Source organism: Poecilia reticulata, chromosome 1 (genome assembly GCF_904066995.2).
Source record: "Poecilia reticulata chromosome 1, P_reticulata-male-v2, whole genome shotgun sequence".
Classification (NCBI taxonomy): domain Eukaryota; kingdom Metazoa; phylum Chordata; class Actinopteri; order Cyprinodontiformes; family Poeciliidae; genus Poecilia; species Poecilia reticulata.
Genome location: NC_088830.1, coordinates 17050840 through 17074679, shown reverse-complemented (window position 1 = coordinate 17074679; position 23840 = coordinate 17050840). Strand labels below are relative to the sequence as shown.

The 23840-nt window shown below is 39.8% G+C and overlaps 1 protein-coding gene across 4 annotated transcripts in view; it reads right to left on the bottom strand.

Moving 5' to 3' along the window:
- LOC103463593 (endonuclease V) overlaps nucleotides 1–23840 on the bottom strand; it is a 65023-nt gene that overhangs the window by 24275 nt on the left and 16908 nt on the right. For 2 of the 4 annotated variants that reach the window (XM_017306578.2, XM_008407041.2), the window contains exon 8: nucleotides 16140–16209. The exons of 1 other annotated variant lie outside the window; for it this stretch is intronic. In XM_017306578.2, the coding sequence (XP_017162067.2) occupies nucleotides 16153–16209 (57 nt within the window). In that variant the 3' untranslated portion in view covers nucleotides 16140–16152. Of the gene's footprint in view, nucleotides 1–16139; nucleotides 16210–21777; nucleotides 21890–23840 lie in introns of those variants that run through there. One more of the 4 variants, XR_014087655.1, reaches the window with a different exon arrangement.

The window sequence follows — 23840 nt, the reverse complement described above, 5'->3', positions numbered from 1 at the left end:
TAGCTGACAGCTGTGTGTGGCAGCCAAGAGCAGAGGGACTATAGCAGCTGACAGTAAAAAAAAAAAAAGTATGAGGAATTTTATTAAGTGGAGTTACTTATTAAAACTTGTTTTTAATTTAGAGCCTTACATTTTTGTAAAGGTGTAGCAGAGATTAGATCTGTGACACTGAACCAAACTCATCTGCTGCTTGAACGCGCGCACACACACACACACACACACACACACACACACACAAAATTAAACCACATTTTACTATAATTTTGCCTACCCCACCCCCAAAAAAAATTGCTTTTAACCCTTGTGAGTACGGGGACTGAGGCAAACGTAGAGGACTGTGGCAAATGATACAAGTTTACGTGTGTGAGGTCGGTTGGGCCCCATTTCTAAACACAAGGGTTAAAAAATTTCCCTGTTTATGGTTCCGCCTAATAATGAGATGGGATTTATGCCCTTGGAACCGCTGAGCAGGGATTATTATACAAAAGCATAATCCATTTTATAAAACTCTCACTGAGGCAAAACTGCCGTAATGTAGAAAACAAATGGGGCCACTCAACACGTTCAAATGCCTTTTCGTCTTCAAGTGACGCCACTACGCCAGGTAATGACTTTTGATTAATAATCTGGATTGTGTTAAGAAACCTGCGCATATTATTTCAGTTACGACCCTTAATGAAGCCTGTGTGGTCTTTGTTGATTAAAAGAGGGAGTACACGTTCCAGACGACGCGCAGGAATCTTGGAAAGGAGTTTTTAAGTCAACATTCAGTAGAGAGATTGGCCTATAAGAGGCTTCTGGCGCTTTGCCTTTTTTCAGTATGAGAGATATATGTTTGCCTCCCTTAAAGAAACAGGTAATATACCCTTCTCGAAAGAGTCATTATACATATTCAGTAATGGCTCAGATAGCACTTCTCGAAACTTATGAAATTCGGCACAAAGGCCGTCTGGCCCAGCCACTTTGCTCGTTTCTCGCTCCTTAATGGCATCCAATAACTCCCTCCTTGCTATGGGAGCTAAGGTAGCTGACGTCAGCAAGGTGAATCACATAACAGGCTGAAGCTCGAACGTCATGTCACGTGAGTTGGAACGGAGTGCAGATAAGAGTAGGAGGCGGAAATGGGCCCTCCAGCTACAGACGTATATATGTTTTATTCGTGTGTATCCTCCCAACTAACAACATAGAATTGTTTGTGAATAAAGATATAATGCAGCTTTTCTACCGGCTCTACAGCCCAAGGTATGCTGGTGTCAATCCAGCATACCTTGTGGTAATGCGCACATTGATGTTATGTTTCTTATAAATCCATCATACCTGTAGAAGTTTCATTTTGTGTGTTTTATTTCTCAGACATTTACTGTAAATAAAAAAAGTGAGCCTCCATGTGATGCCATGAAAATATAAAGTAATAATAGATGTGCCTCAGGAATCTGATCAATTTTAGAAATTCAACAGTAAACGCTCCAATTGTATTTATTTTATGGGTGCTTTTAGGGAAGCCAGTGATCATGCTACCGGTGATTTTCAAAGAGAAGAAAACAGATTTAAGGTAGGCTGTATTTTATTTTTGAGTAAAGGTGCTCAGAGTTGTGATTTTTCCGAACATGGTTGAGATTATGCTTCACTGCAATAAAAGCAATTCATTTTATATGACTTTATTAATGTCCCAATTAATATATTTTATATAAACTATAAATCTTTCTGAATATTTTCCATCTGCGGGTCACATGAGTCATTTCCGGTGTTCTCTTAATGATTGTAAATCTGTGTAAGTTCATCTGCACAACAAACAGCTCTGCAGGTCTGCTGATGATATTGGGGGGGAAAGAACCTTGGCCTCTGTCTTCACCCCTAATAAACACACACACTCAGGGATCATAAAGGCCAGCCTTCGCAGGGTACTTCAGAGATCTCCTCTCTCACACACACATTGACCCCGTCCTCCATGATTCATCTTCTTGGCAGCGTAAAGTGTAAAAGAGATTATTACCAGTGAAGGGCCAGAGATCTACTGCTCTCCCTCCTGCCCTGCAGAGGAAATGGGAAAATATTGCTAATGTTTACATCGCTGTGAGTGTGCGTGCGCGGGTTAATGTCATGTGCACTTGACGACGCTTGAAGCCTGACCGGCATGGCAAATCAGCTCGGACGCTTGTTCAGCATCGAGAAATGTGCTGACTTCAGGGAGTTTTGTGTGCATGTCTTTCTCCAGAACATGTTGAGGTATTTGCAGGTGGGGGTGGTCACAGGTTTGTAATCCTACAAAAATGTATTTATGCGTATCAATAAAACCCAGAAGCCAGCTGTTGTTGAACCCTGATGCAGAATTTTGTCTGGTGTTTATGTATTACACACACTATCTTATGAGTGAGCTGAAAAGGATGCAGTACTTTTGTGACTGAATCATTTTCTTGTGTGTTGTAAATTATCACTTTTATTATTTTCAAATGACTTGTAGATGCATACTGAGTCTGAAGTTACAAATGTCCCCAGGTCAATAAAAATAAAAATGATCGCTTTGAGAAAAGGGCAGAGGATATATTCTTAAGTTTAAGGGGTCCATTCATAAGCTCATTGTGCAATATCTATTTTATATTTTAGCTTTAAGGTTAAGCAGCAGTACCAATAATGATGGTGTCATGATCCGTGTTTCTGTGTGTTTGTTTGAGTTTTTCTGTGTGATCCTGTTCCCTGTGAGTCCTGTCTCTGCGTCTTCCCCTTGATTGTCTCCCAGGTGTGTCTAGTTCCCTTGATTACCCCTGTGTGTATTTAGTCTCACCTGTTGTCTCTGTTCTTTGTCGGATCCTTGTCTATTGCTGTCTCAACGTATGTAGGACAGCGTTAATGTCAGTTGTTGCTTTCCAGTAGAACTGATGAGTCCTGGTTAGCTTAGTTCTTGTTTTCAGTCTCTAGTTATCAGTTGCTACCGGTATTAGCTGTGTGCTACTCTCTGCCGTGCTGCCTGTTCCTGGACTGTTTTGAGCTTTATTATTCATTAAAATCATATTCCTCATCTTATCTGGGTCTCAGTGTCTCTCCTCACCATCACCTACCACCCCATCCTGACAAATGGCACTGATTATTTTTAAATTATGTGTGTGATGTTTTTGCTGCGCTAAGTAAACTGACCAAAATTGGGATTTTTATTCTTAATTTTCAGGGGAGATGTTTCTGCAATAATGGATCATTGTATATTTTTCTTTTACACATTACTAGGAATACTAAAGATTGTGTAGGCTGTCACAAAAGAGCATATTGCATTTGCTGGCACTATAGTTGAATGCATCTGTAAAATGAAACACAGTCATAAACTTACCTAAAATTACTTGATAAGTTTAATGTTGAGTTTCAACTTTTTAAGGTGATGAAACAGAATCTGTATTCTCGAGTTGGTTGTCATGAGACGGTGATGAAGACACGTCTGAAGTCCTTTGAAATATCAGATTAGCCGAGGAGTCTGCCGTGATGAAACAGAACTTGGAGCGCACTGGGAAGTTTCGGTATCGGGTGTCAAACCTGCTCTGTGTGACGCAAGCGGTGTCCTGACTGATGAAGCTCCGCCAGCGTGACAAAGAATGTTCCCCCGACGCCCGGGCAGACCTCAAGTGATGCATAGCTTCTAAGCGAACCACTGACCAACTTTTGGAGCGTCAGAAAATGATGGGTGAAATCTGCGATCTGGTGACAGGCCGCAAGTCAAACACGGAGGCCGAGCATGTTCGAACTTCATGATTCAAAATGACAGCGACAACAAATTTTATGGAAGTTGACATATTGGGGAAAATATTTATGACAGACACTTGCAGGAGAAGCATCAGTGGGAATGCGGTATGAGCACACACTGCATTCAATAAGGATGAGATGGACGCCTTTTACCTTTGGGATTCACATCCTCGGCTTTCATACGTCCTCGTTGAATTTTTACTTTTGGGCAAATTAAAAATTACTCAATCGTATTGTAATTTGTGCTAAAACTAGATTGGATGCCTCTGGATTTAAATTACACTCTGCACTGCTGGTCATGACCATTATGTGGTGGTATACCAAAATAACATTACTTTAAGAGCAATAGTTGCATATTCCCAAAAAAAAACAACAACAAAAAACTCAATCTACAGAGACTTTGAAGGGATTTCCTCCTCGTATATCAAACTCAAAGTGAGCAGCGGAGAGCACAGACTGTTGCTGGCAGTGATAACATCAACATCTTGTCTGCTAAAGCCCACAGGCTCCTTACCCAAGAGGAATTATTTGCAATAAATCTAATAGTGTCTCTTATCCAGCAGGAGGAAGTGAAAAGGGGCACAGACCAATACTGAGATGGCTGTCAGACTATCAGAGTTTGTACAACAGACTTTTATATAATATTTTTGGGCGACACATTAGGCGTGTGTTGATTTACATCCAGACACATGACATCCACTCTTTTATTCTGTCTCGGTTGAATGAATGGGTGATTCTGCATCCACATAATGAATATTTATAAATGAGAAGAGAATTAGCGTTTGGTCTCGATCATATCACATCTGTAAATTTTATGATTTCTGCTCACTAAAAGCTGATGAATACATTCTCCTTCATTTTGAATTAAGAAAATGTCTGATAACTTGGTAATAAAAAAAGAGGTTGTGGACAATAAATAACAGAAGAAATTGATTGAAAATGGGAATAAAGAAAAACTATATTTAAAAAAATATCATAGAGGTTTCTCGATCTCCTGAATTTCTTTTTTATAAAAGAATTGAAAATCATGGACTATACATCCATCACTGCAGAAAGTGTAAAGCGAGCTGCAACACAACATTTGCTATGTTTTCAGTTGGTGTGGTTCGTTTTCACACTGCACTGTGTCAAATGAACCAAACCCTTTGAAAAATATGTTCCTCATCTGGCCTGTGGTGGTGCAACACCAAGAACCACTGAAGGAAACAACATGAAACCATCTGAAGAGGAGCCAATTTTCCCTCTACGGTTAGACTCGCCTGTTTGTTTTGGTTGTACTTACCCAGAATGCACTGAGCTACAGTTTGCTTCCTGCTTTTGGAGAGATCACCGGTTCGCTGGCACCCATATGTGCATTCAAACCGTGCACTTCAACCGAACTGAGACCTAGGTTTTTAGGCAGACCAGAATTGGCTTTAATGGTCCGTATCAGAGTTTAACAAACTAATGGTCGATTAAAGCAGACTGAACAGGTCTGGTGCAAATGCACTCTTAGTTTCTGTAGATAAAGTTTTCACAGCCTGTTTACTTCTAACTTGTGAAAGTCAGAGGCAACATGAGCTGCTATGACTTGTGTCACTAAGGCTTATTGATGACAATGCATGACAGGTTGGCTGCAGGGAAGAAGCCCAGAGGCGGCGGCTTCTTTAGATTGTGACATATATGCGAGAGAAAAGGTAGAACCGATCTTCTTCCCACAATCACAGCCCAGAAAAAAAAACATTAATTAAACCCTTTTCTTCTCTCTAAAACATGAGAAATAAGCAAATGTTTGTGAGAAGAATGATGATGATGATGTCAAGGCTGAATAACAAGCTTTGTGCTGCATATCATCATGAACTTATACGTAGACCATGAACCTGTGAGGTGTCGTAATTTCTGAGAACTTCTAATAAGCTTGGCATATCTTTGTCTGACCAACAGTTAAATAAAATATTACCTGGTTCTTCCAAGCTTGCAAGATGATACAAATACAACCCGAGGCGAACGATAATACCGCATGACTCTGCGCCATTAGTTATTAAACAAAAACAGAGGCTTAATTCAGAAAGAAAGACATGTGTTCAGTGGGAACTTCCACATGCAAATAAGAAAAGTGTTTATTTCTGCTATTTGTTTTTAAATTCACTTAAGTAAGCAAGTTTCAAATCATAATCTGCAGGTAGAGCTCCCCAATCATGGGGAAAACGGCTGGACATTTTCATGGTGTTTATCTTTGTTTGTAAATGTTTTAACAGATGAATGAGACTTTGTGGGGTCCGCCACTCTTTTCCTGATATCTTTGCTGATACCGTTTCCCTTTTCCATGATGCTAAACAAGAAGCAGTGTGCTTGAGGTGTCAACATCCACTTGTGTGCCTCAATATAATTTAAATGTTGTGAATAAAACTTCTAAAGACATGATACCATCTGTGTTTTGGCAAAATGTTCGAAGGATTCGGTGGAGTTTACCACTGGAGTTTTCCTGACATCGTTCAGTCCTGGTTAAGTTACATTATGAGACTTCGGACCTTAAACTATAATTTTTTTTTATTCACCTAAAAGGATTTGTTGATAGGGCCCCAGTTGGGCTCTAGCCTGCGGGGTTCAAACACACCTACATCTGTCCCTCCCAGTCAGCAGCAGCTGGGGACAAAAGCCTCACTGACAGACTGACTGTTGTCACTGATATTTGAGAGATGGAATTTGAAAAGTTTGGGGGAAATAAAACTGCTTTAAGCTCTTGCAAATATGATTTTAGATTAGTTCAGCTGGATGCAGACCAGCTGCAGTCTGGGTGTTTTTACAGCTTGTTTGTTTTTCTGCGTTTGTGTCCAGCTGGTATATAAAAAAGTTCCTCCTGTCTCACAGGCTTGTCTTTTATCGACCATACTCTCATGTTTTCTGCTGCTCCTGATTTCCTGCCTCAGTGTATTTTTTTTTTCTGGGTTCCTTTTAATTTTCCAGAACACTCTGTGAGTGTGTTGTCACTTGTTTTACAGCGTCACAAACCTGGACTCCACTCAACAGTGTTTCTTCTTTTATCTTTAGTATTATCACCTTAGTTATTGCCCACCTCTCCCCAAAACACTTTCTGTTTATTTTCCTTATTTTGCAGCATTCTTCTAATGGAACTTCAAGTACATAAAGTTTAGCACAGCATGCTTAGAATGAAAAAAACAGTTTAATATGAGATGATGTGCTAACAGTGCATCCATGTTTTTCTAAATTAATGTAAAAAGTTCTTTAACTTTGATTCCATAGAAGAGATGAAGTGTCCCTCTGCCACTCGTCCCGCTACTGAAGAGGACTGTGCAACAAGTAGAACAATGTGTGCAACAAACAGTTCACTCTTCATATTCAGGTGCAAAGATTTTGCAGTGTGGAGATGCCATACTCCACGTGAACTATTTTGTCTTCTTGCATGCAACAAATTAAAAACAAACACTCCAGCTATGACTCTAAACTCATTTCATTAGCAAATCACACTCTTTCCCTCTTCCCCTGCGGGAAAACAGTTTATTACTCTGATGCAAATGAGTAATAATGAGTAATGGCAGCGAGACGTTTAGCTCGCTGCAGTGTCTTTGGGAAAGTCACAGGCGACACGAGCTGCCATGAGTCGTCGCGTTGATCTGCTCACAGCTCACTAAGGCTTACGGATGACAAGGCATGACAGGTGGGCTGCAGGGAAGAAGCCCAGAGGCTGCACCTTCTTTAAAGTGTGACATGATACATGCGCGAGAAAAGGCGGGTGTGAGTGCGTATAACAACTTCCCTTTTTCCCATGATCACAGCCAAGAGAGAAAAGTAATTAAACCCCCCGAGCCCCAAAAACTTTAAAATATGAGAAGTGAGCAAATGTTAGTGAGAAGCATCAGTCACTAACTGAATAACAAGCTTTATCGTTCACATGCGACATGACATCAGTGTCTGACCGCACAAATACAGCTGGACAACATCATTTTGCACAACATGGACTAAGAATACAATATCACTCAGTGTTATGTTCAGATAAATGAATATTTTATTCAGTGCAGGGTTCATATATATTTAACAATTTCCTGATTTAGCGTACTAACATTTTCTATCAAAAATGCAAACGGTGCAAAGCTGTCCAAATTAGGGAAAAATATTTCCTTATCAAATTTTCTGTTTAATTGCGTAAAAGTATAATTTATATTAATTCAACACACAGTCTATTGAGCATGAAATGACTATGTGCTCCACTCACAATGTTTTAGATCTGCTACATCTAACCTGGGAAATTACTGACAAAGCTTCTCTTTATAGAGATGAAACAAAGAGCGAACAGCGTTTGAAGGTGTGAGTGACTCATCAAAGTGGAATATAGATAGAGTTTGAAAAAAATAAAACCCTAAGCGGGATAGTATGGGAAAGATTTTCCACCTTTCAAAAAGACTCCAGGTCATTCGTCGCTGACGTACTAAAATACATTTCAGTCGATTCACACATGCACTTTTATTCAGGAGAGGTAATTCAAACACACCACTGAGAAACGAGCAGGTTTGATGATAAATGGGCTGCTTTTATACCCGTTAATGTTTTAATGGTCCTTCCCGTCCCGATAGCAAACATTCAGAATATTTCCCTTTTTAATGTGAAATGAAAACACAGCTAACCCAGCAGGACCCAATGCTATTTACCATTCAATGTGATCACACTTCAGTATATGAAGTGTGATCACATTAGATGCACTAGATCTCAACTTATTTAGTTTTAACAATGTCAATGAAAACGCGCTAGAAAGTCTGGTTAAATACTTTAAAGAAGCTGTAATACAACAAAAAAAATCCATAATAATAAATAAATAGTTGTAATAGTTAATTACACAGCAATGACAGTGTTATTTTTCTTACTCACATCTTGTGTGCTAAAATAATGACTATGATGACCAAAGGATAAAATTTACATCATTTTATTCTGACCTTTTTATTCTGTTTTGAAGCCTCTATAAAGGCTGCTGTTTAAGGGTCAGGTAAACATTTCTTGTCCTTGATGGTAATTATATTATATATTTTTTTTAAGTCAAGACATGTTCCTTGCAATATATCAGCCTCAACTGAGTAGTCTTTAAAAGCATCAGGGGGCAAAACATATAAGGAAAAGCTTAATTGAGTTTCTATATAGAGAAAGTGTGGCATATATAGAAGAGGTTGGTGAGATACTTGGAGTAAAGAAAGCCAGGCAGATGTGTGGGACTGAGTGTTTTTGCCAAAGTTGTCTGGCAACGCACCAGATATCATGTTGGCTCTGCCATCAACCACACTCAGATCATAATGCTACTGCAGCGTAAGACCCATACAGCAGTGGGAATGCAACGCAATGCCAAGAATAACTAAATGGGTAGATTTTAGAGTAAACAGACTTTAAAACGGTAAATCGAGTCCTTAACTCACCTCCAGTAAAAAAAATACGGTACGACTGCCTAACAAACCAGTTGTAAAGGTTTAGGAGCTTTAGAAAGTTTACAAATTGATGCAACAGTAAAAACTTCAGAGGTCTGAGTTTGTTGTTGTTGTTTTTTTAATAACAAGCAGAAAGGGGAGCCAAGCAGAAAGATCTCTTTCTGCTTGGCTCCCCTGACTAATCTTTAGCTTTAACCTCTGGTACCAACTAATCTGGAAAAATGAAATATAAAAAAAAGGAATTATCATATTGTATGCATGTTCTTACAGATATGAACCCTTAGAAAAACATCTCAAAAGTCCCAAACTATCACTATCACAAAGACTTCAGCTGCTTAGTCATGAGACCTCGGCATCCTTCACCAGCAAAAATGATAAAAAAACCCCAAAACAAAAACAAAGGTCAAGGTATGATGAGAGCAATGAGAAAAAGATGAAGACATGATGCGTCATCCCAAGCCTTTGTACTGCAGTCTAGTGAACACGTCAGTGTGCTGAATATCATGACTCTCCATCCTGACAGGACTCCCACAGTGAGCTCCTCGCAGTCACATGGCTGCTGCAGATTATGATATTGTTGCAGCAGGGAGCTGGAGGAGGAAACGGGTAGCTTAGCTGCTGTTTGTGGGTATTCTCCTGCAGTGACACTGATCAAATTCACAGCTGTTGAGCAGGAAAACGGTGAAACAACAAGGACCCAAAACTTTGCGGATATCCACCTGAAGCTACTGCAGATCGTACTCTGATACATAATAAAATATAGCTTTTTTTTTTTTTAAGCTTTCAAACGTTAAAAAAAAAAATATTAGACAAATCTTTTGCTCTTCATAGTTATTTTTCTTCTTAAAAAAATAAAATACTGAACCGCAGTTTTCCTGCTGCCTTTCTTTATCTGCCACACATCCTCCTGATCTGCCAACCCATTTGTCCTTTCTCTCATCCTGTCTCGCGTTCCTGGGGCTCAGCGATTGTTCTTGTTATCGTTGAGGAGTGCGCAGGGGCTTTTTGTCAGTGTGTTTGATGAGACGATGGTGAAAAATGAGGCAGGGGGCGGCAATTTATCAGCACTTGAGAGGCACATGGCGGCATTCTGGGCAGAGGGAGGGAAGGTTTTTTCTGTATGAGGCCGGGCATGATGAAATGTATGCGATTTCCCCTCCACTGCGTCAGACAGACAGGAGGGAGAATAAATAAGGAGAAAGACAAAGGGGAGGGTCCTTCCCTCTGCCTGCAGAATGAAGCCATTCTTTTATTCCCTGCTCCTCTCGCCGTCCATCTAAGCAAATACATAAGATTCACTTTTTATATCCCCATTCTCTTCTCCTTGACATCCAATTTGTTTGTTTTCCAGGAAACAGATGACAGACTTCCAACAGAAAGTGAATTTAAGAAAAAGTGAGAAACTATTTTATCATCCAAAGTTGCCGTGTCAACTTTACCACTTGCCTCCACTTCTTGTTGTTTTTTTGTTTTGTTTTTTTTGCTTTCCGACCATTTATTTAACTTCATGCTTTGACACTTTCAGCACATCAGCATGCAGGCAGCAACAATCACCACTGCCACTACACAGCTCCTGACCTTTTTGTTGAGTATCCCCTTTGAATCATCTCTCGGCTCAAAACAGATACAAAAACACACATGCAACAGAGTCTTCCAGACGTATTTGTGGTCCTTAACATTTTTCCTCTTTGTCACATGACAACCACAAATATCAGTGTATTTTATTCAGATGTTATGCTACAGATCAACGGAGTAATTATGCAGAGCAGGGAGGAGATCGATTATTATTTTAGAGATTACCTGTCTAGGACAGCAAAAGTTTTAATACGTATGTAAAATGTATTTTTTTAGGTTAGATGCTGCAGCTTTAAGCAGAGGTTCAGTGTGAGAGTCACTACCGGGTGGAGCAGAAGCGGCGCTCCGTCTGTGAAATATTACTACCTGCAGCGGTTCAACAGCGAGAGCAGAACCAGCGTCTTACATCGCAGCTCGAAGACTTAAATAATTTTCCAGGTTATTTGTTTAGCTTTCTGACCGTCATGCTAATCCGGTGAGTGTTTGTAGCTGTGCGCTGCTTTACCTGCTATCTGATCCTCCATATGTCTTTTTTACTGCAGTGAGTCTCGATGTAGCCAAACTCCGTCAAGTATGTCATTGTTTTTATGTCGTATTAGCTTCGTTGTGTTGATGCATTTTGACGTGCTTCAATTTTCCGTCGCAACACGCAAACTTTCCCATTCACTCAGTGCGTTATAGTTCCACATCGCTTAGGATTTGTTGCTGCGCGTTTGTGCAGTGTGAAGGAAAGAGGAGACCAGCTGCACAGGCAGGCTGCAAAATGAGATGCAGGTGAACGGTATCGGCAACAAGAGCCAATGATCGCCGATCATGCACTTTTTCACGAAAATCGGCCGATTATGATCAGTGACCGATCGATCGGCACACCTCTATTACAAAGGAAATCCTGAAAGGTACGTTGGCCGAATTAGTCAATTCAACACACCAGCTCATTTGAGCTCAGTATAAATGCAGCTGTTCAAATTTATCAAATAAGAAAAATAATACTTTACAGAATTAGCAATAGCATACTCTATTTAAAGGAAACGGGCAACTGAATAGTATCATTTAAAAACTGCACAAATGCAATTAATGCATAAAAATCAAAGGACGCCAAGAAATGTTAAAAAATGGGCAAAAAACACAGCAGACAAATGTGTCTAAATCTGCAAAACTGGTAGAAAAGAAAACATGACTTGCAGCTGTTGATGTAGTGAAAGGTGCGTTTACAAATTACTAACTTACAGCGGCTTGGCGCAAATGTGCACGATTCTCTTCAGATTATTATTTGTGGAACCAATTCTGTGAATACGATTGCCGTCACTGTGCATGTCGTTGCCTGGCTCCATGTTTGTATCTGTCTCCTTTAAACAGGAACACACTAGATATTCACACTTCAAGGCAGCTCCAAGTCAAGACACAAGTTTGGTAGCAAAAAATACCAAAGTGGATGGATGGATGGATGGATGGCGACTCCATCTGTTAATATCTAAAAAAAAACAACAAAAAAAAACAATCAAAATAATTTAATCTGAGTGCCAGATGAAGGAAGAGCTAAGCAGAACTGAGAGATAAATAAATACACAGAGAGGTAATAAATCCCAATACAGCCACACTGGCAAGCAAAAGAGAGTGAAATAAGTAGTTATGTTGAAATGAGGTCTAATAAGAAGAAGAAACAGAAGGATGGAGGAATGCCTGCAGGGATTCTTAAACAGAGAAAAATGGACTCCGGCTTTGATTTTACAATAAAAGTGAACAGGAAGCATTTCTTTGTTTTATGGACAGCCAAAGAAGAGAGTGTCACCAGAAAACATATCAACTCAAACAGCTAAACAGGCTCAAATAATGCAAAGAAGCTCAAACTTTTTTTTTCTAGTAAAATTATTTTGTGCCTTTGTTCTACACCGTGGGATTAGCTTGGAGGTTCACTGAAGCAAATGAAACAGACTGACATCACACAAAAGAAGCTGTAACTCCAGGTTTATGCAAGATCACATTTCATTCTAACCCCAAAAAATATTTGTAAAACTATTTGCAATTGAATTTGTAAAGCATTTTAGGCAAAACATTTTCTCTAAACCACTCGTGCCCCAATAATAACCTTAGTGGTCGTATGAGTGTGGTTGTTCTGATTGAAAACTTATAAGCCTGTTTATTCTCAACAGTGTCAGAAACTGCTTGGTTGAAAAATGAAACATTTTTAAGAAAGAAAATAAGTCCAGCTTCCTTCACCTTCATCACTCAGACAGTTACTTTGTAAATATGTAATGTAAGGAACTTAGAGTGATGCAGGAAGAGATGGAAGGAGAACCTCAGATGGACCTGATGCTACAGGTGCGTCTGCGACAGATCGACTTTCTGCCGCTTTGTTCTCTGGTTAACACTCAGACTGCCTTGTATCTTCAGCAGCCAGCCATGTCCTTGTGCCACCATAAGTTTTTAATAAGCCTGGTTCCCAGCAGAGCTCATCAACTCCAACCTTGTGCCGAGCGCCTCTCCAACATTTTCCATGACATTTCAGAAATGTTTCGTAAAGGGCAGTAGAGTTTGTATAACAGCGTGAAACTGATTGAACCAGTCTCCATAATGGAAAGTGAATGGCTTGTGGATGTGCTGAGCTACAGATCAGCATTATGGCCGTTTTCCCCTTTAACTCCTTTCTTCTGAGTTATCCCCCTAACATGTCGACATGTGTCCGGGCAAAAGACGTCCACATTTTCTCTTAAGTATAACTTATTAGGCCATTCTTCATTTAATTGACAGATGCTGCATCTAGTAACCAAAAATGGCTGAATTTGCTTTTCTTTGCTGTCGTTTTCATTTTATCATTAGCCTGTCACTTTGTTTCGTTACATGCAGTTAATAAACTCTGTTTCTCTACATTTGTCTGCAACTGTCCATACAGTATGGTTACATAGCCATTTGACTTCTTATTCAACATAAACAGAAGCGAAATCCAGAATATAAAAGACACCCTCTTCTTCGTTTGACTTTTTTTCTATTTTCTATCATTCTCGTGTTTCTACTTCACTACATCTTGAAGCCTCTTGTTCTTCTCTTCTGTCCTGCCTCTGACAAAGACAGAAAAGATTTATCCTCTTCTACCACCCAGGGATGTCCTAGGGTCCAGAGCTGAGCAACATACTGCCTCAAACTTTCTACAGCAATGTATCAAGCCACAGAGGATGACAAGTTTTTCCTTCCGTCTCTATGACAGTCTCGTATCATACTGAAGATGTTACTGTGTCTGAAATGATACCCGCGTTAAACGGACGGCGGAGTCCGGCGACGACAGGCGCTTAAATTCCGCAACAAAAGTGTGTTTTTATCTTTTTTAATCTTTTTTAAAATCTTTTTCTATTTTTTTTTCAAAATCTCTTTCTCTTTCTTACTGTTTATTCAATGTCACATGCTGTTTTTATTTTTTCTTTAATTATGTAAAGCACCTTGAAATGCTTTGTTGCTGAAATGTGCTATACAAATAAAATTTGATTGATTGATTGATTATTGATTGATTGATTGATTGATTGATTGATTGATTGATTGATTGAAATGAGCAAAAAAAAGCGATGATTCTCTTGTTCTGTGTTGGCGAGTCAAAGGCTCTGTTTTCTCTTGTCAGAAAGTAAATTAGGGAGAATTAATGACTGAGGGAGGAGTTGGGCTCTAAAATGAATGTACAACCATTTGCATCCAAGGGAGGGGCCATCTCACAACCAGAACAGTTTTTAAAAGGATTAAAGGTTTACGGTAATTAATTGTTCCTTATGTAATTACGAAATCAATAAAAATATTATTAAGCAGATTCACTAGGCTAATTCATTAACTATTTAACTGTTTAGACTTAATGGAGAAGCATTGTTGCGCTGAAGGTGAAGTGTCAGAAAGAGCAGGAGCTTGATGAAGAGACACAGAACCAAATTCAACGCACTAAAAATTTTTTTAAGCCATGTTTGATATATATACAGCATTTTTATAACAACTGAAGATAACAGTTGCTTGATTGGGCAATTAAACAACACTAAATGCCACATATACCGCCCCTTTAAATGTTCTGGACGACCTTTCTTTTATGTGTGCACTTACAACAATATTTTAGAACAATAAGCTTGCACGCACTGCTATTTCAACGTTTCCCTGAGCATGAACACATTTTCTGATTCTTGCCTGCGCCTTAATTTGAAACTCGATATTGTTCAGTCACGCTTGTCAGCTGGATGCTGCTGCTAATGTTTAGGTGAAGAACGTACGACATTACCATAAAGTAAGACCTACACCACACCGCATCAAGCAGCCGAGGCACGGTACATTGGATCAAATGTGCCTCCAGCATTGTTAAGTGAGTGTGAGGGTAAATATGGGTTATTCATGCCAACTCAGCACAAAGCCTCCCTTTCTGCCTCCAACTCTTTGCAGGGAGACTGATCAAAGCTCCGTCAGAGGATTCACCACATCAGTGAGCTTCCAAGAAGGCACACACATATCTCCCATTACGTTGCCAGGTGCAGCATGGGAAAAAAACACCAAAGAGCACACGCACAGCCTCCCGTGCTAACCAGTGAGTTCGTTTTAGCAGCTCTGCTTCAGACTCAGAAGGTTTGATTCTGAGCATGTTTGAGAATGCTTGGCTTCACGTGATGAATGATGATTAGACTTTTGAAGGAACTGAGTGAGCTAATGGTCTGCAGCTTTCATCGGTAATAAGGGAGGCAGGGTCAAATTGGGGAGCGCAGCCTGTTATTTCAGATGAGACTCTAAGGATCAAAGGTTCTTCTGAGCTTAACATGCTCTCACTCTCGCAGCATGAGCATCTCTGGATAACCTGAGATGTCCTTGGATCACCTTTGCCCCTCCCTCACTCCAATAAAAATGCAGGGAAATGCAGAGGGGCTGTCAAAGGCTCTTAAACTCTTAAATCCACCCACCAGGCAGCAGCAGGATGAAGTCGGTTTCTGTTACACAGGCCAAACAGGTGGGAGCTCACAAAACTGCGTTGAGGAAGTGCTGCTTAAAGCTGATTTTGAACATCCCCTGATGAGGCTGTACAGGCCGAACAGAAAACGATACTCTCTGACTATTTACTCTAAATGCTCGCTATTTTATTTTATTTAATTTTTTTTCATTTTTTGTTCAAAGAAAAAAAAATTCTGACAGAAAATATATCTTTCTCATATTTATCTTCTTCCCATGCAAATTTACTTGGTTCAAATTTACTTGGCAAATTAGATCGCGATAATTGATATTTCGGAATACAAACGGAGAATTTACTCTGGGATTTAGGAAAAGTCCTTGATGAGTCACTTGCTGTGGCTCCTGAGCCTGTTTTAGGACTGAAAATCACAGCAGAGACAGAAATCTCCTGCTGAGAATCTCTTTTTTTTTTTTTAACAGATGTGTGATGTGTAAGGGTGAGAAATCCACACCTTTGAATCCTTTGTCACTTACCTCAGTGTCTAATTCATGTATCGGTAGCTGGGAAGTGTATGCGTAAGTATTCTCTGGAGCGAACGTCAGCCTGTGGAGGAGAAGAGGAAGAAGAGGAGGATGAGAGAGATGGAGAGGAAACAGGAAGAGGTAAAACACTTCAGAAGTTGATCTTGCTCATATTATATCAACGTTACAATTAAATCTGTGAGATGTAAATGGAAAAAGCTCAGACCTCACTGCCGACACTTGTGCTCTGAAAAGCATTTCAGGCGCGCTTTAATTGCCGAGTCTCAGCAGCGTTAAGCTTTCTCAGTCAAAAACCGCAACTCCTTGTTTTGTATTTTTGCTCATCTTTTAGAATTTGTAAAGAAACGTTCAGGCGATCTAATTTTTCTACTTCCTTGGCTTTACCAAACAACTCAGAAGAAATTAATAGGCAGAAGAAAAAGCAGAGGGACCAAAAGAAAGCATGAATGAAAGAAGGAAGGAAGAAAAGAAACAATAATAGAGATGGAGAGAGACAAGAATAAAAAGGAAGGAAGGTGAAAAGGACAAATGTTAAAAGGAAGGAAAATAGATCAGGGTGGAAGGAAGGAGACAAGGAAGGAATGAAATGCACATGTGAAAGGAGAGAAACAGTGAAATAAAGGACAAGAATAGAATAGAATAGAAATATTCTTTATTGTCCCACGGTGGTGAACCAGTGGGATACCCAGGTGGAAGGAAGGAAACAGCAAAAGAAAAGGTTATGGTACTAACTCTAAAAACCCAGTTTTTCACTTCTAAAATGTCTTGGCATGAGTGTCATACAGAACAACAGGCAAACTGTACAAATGGAGAAAATGGTTTAAAAGACAGCCTTTGGTACATTTAGTCCAGGTATCCTCATATATACAGTATCGTCTTAAGTTAACCACACACGTTGCATTAACACGCGAAAAAAACAACAACTACGCACCCCTTGTGACAGAGGACATTCTAGAAAACAATCACTTAAAAATTCTTATGAAACCAAAAGAAGTCCGTTGGTCTGTCGGTTTCTGGCATTTTCTTTTAAGCGTTGTCGAGGAGAAACCACACCCAGCAGCTTTTTAATTAACGCTCTGATGAACAACTTTGTTTTAACGATTTGCTGCGAGTTTCTCACAAGTGACTAGTGCGGTGTGAAAGTGCACATTTCTGTGTTAGATAAACACTCCAGATGCAATAGAAATGCAGCTGCTACACCTTACAACCTCCTAGATAAATTATTAAGCATGCACCTTGCAACAGGAGGTGAAGCAGTCTAGGTTACCATTGTTTGCTGTGCCTTCCACACTCCAAAGTTTGACACTGTTTTTTTTTTTTTTATCTATCCATAAATAATTAAATGATCTTGTCACTGCTTGAAAATGTGCAAAGATGATGTTTTTACTCCTAACAGCCTGTTTTTTCAAAGTGCTTGTAAGAATTTAAATCAGTGCTGCAAACCTACATGCAGGGAAGTTTCGTAACACCGCCTTCAGCGGTGTTTGGTGTTTTTACACTACTCTGTGGCTGGTGGATAAAAACATTTACACATTTATATGCAAAAAGCTGATGTGTTCGTGGTTAAGAGTGCAAACCACACGGGAACAGCTTTTCTGAGCAGAGAGTGCCAGATTATTTTGACAAATCCCTGCATTCTGTACAAAGTAATATATTAACAGGGATTACCATACATAAATATCACTTATTTATATTGTGTAACACAAAAAATTCTGCTAGTTTCCAAAGCTGTTTGAGATCAGGTTGTTATGCAGACTCATGCACAGATGCTTAGCTTAGGAAATAGAAAACGGTTTTACTTTTTACGTTCTCCGCTGTATTTTTGGTTCTGTTGGGAAGCTTAAGGAACTAAAAACGTTCTTTAGCATTTCATGTGGCTTTTCAAGCACTGCCGATCTCAAGGTTGTAAAGTTGTGAACAGATTAGAGACAAAATCGACTGGTTTTCAAGAGCTGTAGACGTCAATAAACCCAGTAAGGGGCCTGCACTGAAACAGAATCAGGAAACTTCTTGTTTGAGTTTATTTTTCTATTTTTGCAATAATTGTTTACTATATTTGGATTTAATTTTTCATTTTATTATTTGATCAATGCAGAAAAATGTAATTTAAGAATTTTAAAACACAGTTTAAGTTGAAGAATGAATTGCATGTCTAATGCTAAAGTAGCTGGATAACAGCAGGAGACTGCTCCAGTGCAAATATCAAATTGTAGGCATTAATAAATGACTCATTACAGCAAAAAGAAATGGTAAGAGTTGCTTATGCATAAAAGAAGACTGGAAAAATGTTTCAATAATAGCAAATATCCTAAAGTAGGTAAATGATCTAATTCAGTGTGAGTGATTGTTTCTGTGTCTGACAGAAAATGGACTCAATGCAGCTTAAAATCACAATTTTCTAGGCAGAGTTTCTGGCAATGTGGAAAAGCAGAGGTAAACAGATCTTTGGCTGTTTAGCAAAACTTTATGTAAATTCTAGTGACACATGCATTTACACAGAGTAAAGGTTTGGTCCAGGCGCCTGGGGCAGGTCATTATCCCCCATCACCGCCAAAGCCCTGCAGTTACAGCCACATGCTCCACTCCCTCCACCACTTCTATAAGCATCCATCACCTCCTCATGGTGTTTCCTCCCTCTGAGATTCACCTTACCAAACTTTTTTTTTTTTTTTTTAAACCAGATCCTTTCATCACTCACTATTCAAACTTTCTCCTGCTTCCCATGGCTCTATGTCATATCCACCCCTTGGCTACGCTTAGGTCTCTTTCCAGCTCTCCTCCCAACTCTCAGTGGAGGCCCACAGTCCAGTGGCAACAGTAGCAGAATGTCAGACAGCCATATATTAACATTCAGACAGCCTCGGGGCCCAAAGGTGAGATCCACTCTAAATCAGTCAGGTTCTTCAGGCACATTCAGAAAGACTTACACATCCCAACCAGTGGCTGGCACACAAGGAGCTGTGGTGTCAGTCTTCATGGATGTTTCCCCTTGTTGGTTTAGTGAAATAACTCTTTTACAGCTGAGAGAGTTTCTCTCTGTCGCTGCGTTTCTTTTCAAGCTCATCCATTCTGTTTAAATCCTGCTGCCCAGTCTTCAAAACAGATGGGACAAATTGCACTAACCAAGGCCATGAGGGTCCCAGACCCAAGCATTTAGCTCAAATTAATAAATCAGATCACACAATATCACAAGAACACCAAATAGCATCCCTCAATCTGAAGATGACATGACAAGATATTCCTTTTTTTCTCCTTGAAAAGGTCTGGAATCGGTATCTGTCCTTCTGTAAATTATTATTTTCAAGTAATTACAGACAATGATATTGTCAAGTCCAGTCAGATTTATCTATATACATGTAAAAGTGAATGAGTTGTCCAAAGTGCTTTGCATATTAAAAGCCAAACAATGTGTTTTAAGCAGACTTAAGTTGATCAACAGTTTGAGAAGCTTTGACTTTGAAAGGCAGGGTGTTCCAGAGCTTAGTGTCTATCAAAGGAAAGACTCTGTAATCTCTGATATTTAGTCTTGATCTGATAGTCTCTAACAGCAAGTGACCTGTTGATCCAAAAGTTCTTGTCAGATTGTAAGAGTGAAGAGGATCAGATAAGTAGCATGGCGCCAAAGTAGGCTGCGTCCTGTAATAAATAGAAACCCAGTCCAAGGTTTTTAATACAGGGGCGATGTTATTGAGCCTACTGCTTCCAGTCAGGAGTTGCAGTTGTTCCAGTTACTGCAACTAACTACTTGCAGTAATGTAACCAAGATGTAATAAATGTATGGATTACAACCTCAAACTGGTCAGAAGGGATGTAGGATGCAAGCCTTAAAAACTTTGCGAGGTCATTTGTTCACTATCCATCCATCCATTTTCTTTACACCCTTGTCACTTAATGGGGTCGGGAGGTGCTGGTGCGTATCTCCAGCGAACGTTCTGGGCAAGAGGCGGGGTTCACCCTGGACAGGTCGCCAGTCTGTCGCAGCATTTGTTCACTACTGTTCTCTAAAAAACCTACACAGAACAGCTGATTATGTTCTGTGTAGACCAGGGGTGTCCATAGTCGGTCCTCGAGGGCCGGCATCCTGCATGTTTTAGTTCTCTCCCTAGTGGTTGTAACAACCTCCTCATTAAGTCAGTGTTCTGCTTAGGCCTCTAATGAGCCATCATTTGATGCAGGTGTGTAAAACCAGGGAGAGAACTAAATCATGCAGGATGCTGGCCCTCGAGGACCGACTTTGGACACCCCTGGTGTAGAATGGATGGATGGATGGATGGATGGATGGATGGATGGATGGATGGATGGATGGATGGATGGATGGATGGACTGAGATAAAACTGCAAACAATACAACTATATAACAACTGGGTGACTTTAGAAGTTAATTGGTTGCACTAGATTTAACTTTGTGGCGTTGGAGTGAAGGGGACTGAATACAAATGCACAGTGAAAATAAAAAGTCATCATGGAATTTTAATGTGTCGCACAACACCACAATAAAATACAATAAAAGGTGTGGTTGTAGTTGAACAAAACACCCTTGCAAGGCATTGAAAATGTGCAGATTTGCCTTGACAGTTTGCCTAAAGAAAAATGGTTAATCTCAGTAGGAATGATGAATAATAACTACAGTTCATTAACAAAGGCAAAGTGTAGCTTGTAATGAGGCCCAGATTTACTTCAGGAGAAACTCTAACCAAAAGATTCAACAGATACAAGTCGGCAAACAAAACCTTGGGCAATATGGACACTAGAGGCAAACTCTTCAAAGTTTAATCCACAGCATAGCAACAATGTGAGGCAAATTATCTGACACCCCCGTATCAGAGAGACGGAAAGAAAGAGGGAAACAGAGGGTGGGTGGAAGGATGGATGGATGGATGATGTGGAAAAGCAGGAAGCGTTAAGTAAAGAAGAACAAAGTGGTGGAGAATGCCAGTTGTTTAAAGAAATGGATTATTGCTAAAAAACAAGTCACTCATTGAAATAGTTCTGATACTCGGTGCACACAAAAACCTGTTTTTTTTGTTCAACAGTGTACAGTGTGATAATGTAAATTCCTGCATCTGTGCATTATACCACACCCACCCCTAAAATAATAAACCCAGAAATCATCCTTCCCTCAGATATATTTTAGATTTTAATAACCACACAAAATACGCATCAGCAATATCTCCCCTATAGCCGCCCAAAAGCACTGTGCGCTTCCTTCCTCTCCTCAATCTCTTTTATTCTGTGCATGCAGGCTCTCCGTTGCCCATCACTCACATTGAAATTCCATCTGTTTTTGCAATCTGGGAGCGCAGCTGTAGAGCTTTTACGTTTCCCCACTCAGTGCAAAGGGGGATGTGTTGAAACCCAAAGTGAAGACTTTGAAAGTTGTACACATGCTGAAATCAGCCCTGCAGGACTATGAGGGCTGCAGTGTTTCACTGCTTGCTCCTCCACAGCTTTCTGAAGACAGTTTATGTCCAGCGTAAATCTGTATCACAGAAGTCAAAAAAACTTCCCAGACATCAGTCCGTCGGGAAGCTACAAACTTTTTTTTTTTCCCCCACCCCACATCCTGCATAACTGATTTAACAGAAATGGAAGACAAATGGAGAAGAAAGGGCATAATTAGGGATTTCCACCTTGAACAAAGCACTCAGACATGGAGGAGAGTCTCCTCAGAGTCCCATTAGAATGGATGTGTTCCCATCAGAGTGTGGAGGAGGAGTGCTTCGGACAGTAATGGATTCGAACCTGGAAATAAGCAGTTATAGACAAACCCACAGTACAGCATAAACAAACAGCTTCTTGAAAACAATAATTCACACACTGCCTGTGTGAATTTCTACAACATATTGTTCATCTGAGATCAACACAAAGAAGTCCATCACTGTGAAATCTTTACAGAGCAGTTCAACTTTTTTCAAAGATCCTTAATTGGGTTTAATTCAGGCCTGGACTTTGACTAGGTCATTACGCTACATGAGTACAAAACCATTCAACTGAGCTCTGGCTGCATGTTTAGGCAGAGCCAGATAATTATCACAGGGTTTGCCAGGCTGGGACCTGGCAAACCTGGCAAACCCTGTGAGTAGAGTGAGTTGTTTGCTCACTCTGGAGTGGCAAACAACTTGTAAGCGCCAGAACCACATCTGGTTTTTTTTCTTCTCCAAATTGAAAAATCAGATTTTTTTTTTTGCATAACCAAAGCAACAGTGAGTGTGTGAGCTTTTCTTTGTAACCATGTTCCTTCTGCCACAATACAGAGGACCTTTCTACAGCCAAGAGTTCCTTGAATGCCATTAGTGACTAAAACTCAGAGCGTAGTTTGATGAAATGCTTTTAAAAAATATTGTCCTGCAGTTGAAACAAACAAACAAATTCTCCTCATCAGAAAGACAGAAAAAAGCACCGATAGAAAACCGCCTGCTCCACTGAGAATAGATTAAGGATTGGAACTGTAATGTTGTTCCTTGACCGTCTCATCCTTCAGTTTAGAAGAAAAGTCTGAATGTTCTCGAAGTGCTAATTTTCTTCCTATAACTATTAGGCTGGTACAGCTATAGCCTGCATCTATTACAACAGCCTTTCAGCTTATTTTCATTTTCTGCTGAAGAGAGTGGCTGGCCAGCTAATCACTAGTGAAGCAATCTGAAGTAAGTTTGTCAGGGAACATTAGCTTGAAGAAAATTAGCTTTCTGACAGACTGCTGTGTATTAGAGCCCTTAAGTGACTTTAGTGGTGAAGGGAGGAAGCAGGAAGGCGTGGCTCTGTGGTGTATGTGAACATGTGTGTCTGACAAAAAGTCTAAATCAAGAGCGATCATCTAACTGGAGGGCTGCACAGCAGGAAAAAAAGATTCCCATTTCAAATGATTTTATTACCGACTTTCAAAGTATGACCCAATGTCCCACGTTTAAGAGAAATTGATTCAAAGAAGAGAACAAGTGAGATGAAGAGCACTTGTTCATTTTCAGAGTAATGCTCTTTTCAGTGGAGTACAGTAAAATAATATAAAAATATTGTATAAACGCTGTAATAGGCGTCTTGAAGTTAAGTGGAAGTCTAATGCTAAAGGCTAAAGGTAAAATCGAGTCCCAGACAACTGAGAAGCAGAAATAGTGAAAAAGTATGTATATGTATCATTTAGAAAGCTGCCAGCGCTTTAAAAGATCTGGTTTGGTTTTCCAAAGACCTACCATCGGTCATCAGTGACTTTAAACATAAAGTTTGATCATGCCTCTCTTCTGACGTTTTTGTAGTGTAGAATCAGAGAGAATCAGAGAGAGTCAAACCACACGGATCATATTTATCTTAATAAATCAACGTCTAAACAGCAAGTGTTGTTTGTGAACGTTATTCAGTTGATCTCTCATCTGTAAACAGGATTTATTAACACCACCTGGTGATATGAGACAGTGAGTCTAAAACGTTGTTAATGGAAAATATAATCTGCAGCTTCATGCTGCTCTTTTACCAATACAAACTCATTGGCGGGTGATATTAAAACAAAATGAGAGCTTGTGTTACTCTACTGCTAATTTGGCAGTTTTATGCTGTTGTTTTGTCTTAAATTAAAATAAATAATTTAAATAAAACTATTAGGAGGCTTTACCATTTCACTTTTGACGGGTTGCTGGTCTCCATAAATTAGTTTCTGACTGACGAGCTTCTTCAGAACTGATGCTTTGAAAGAACCGGCGTA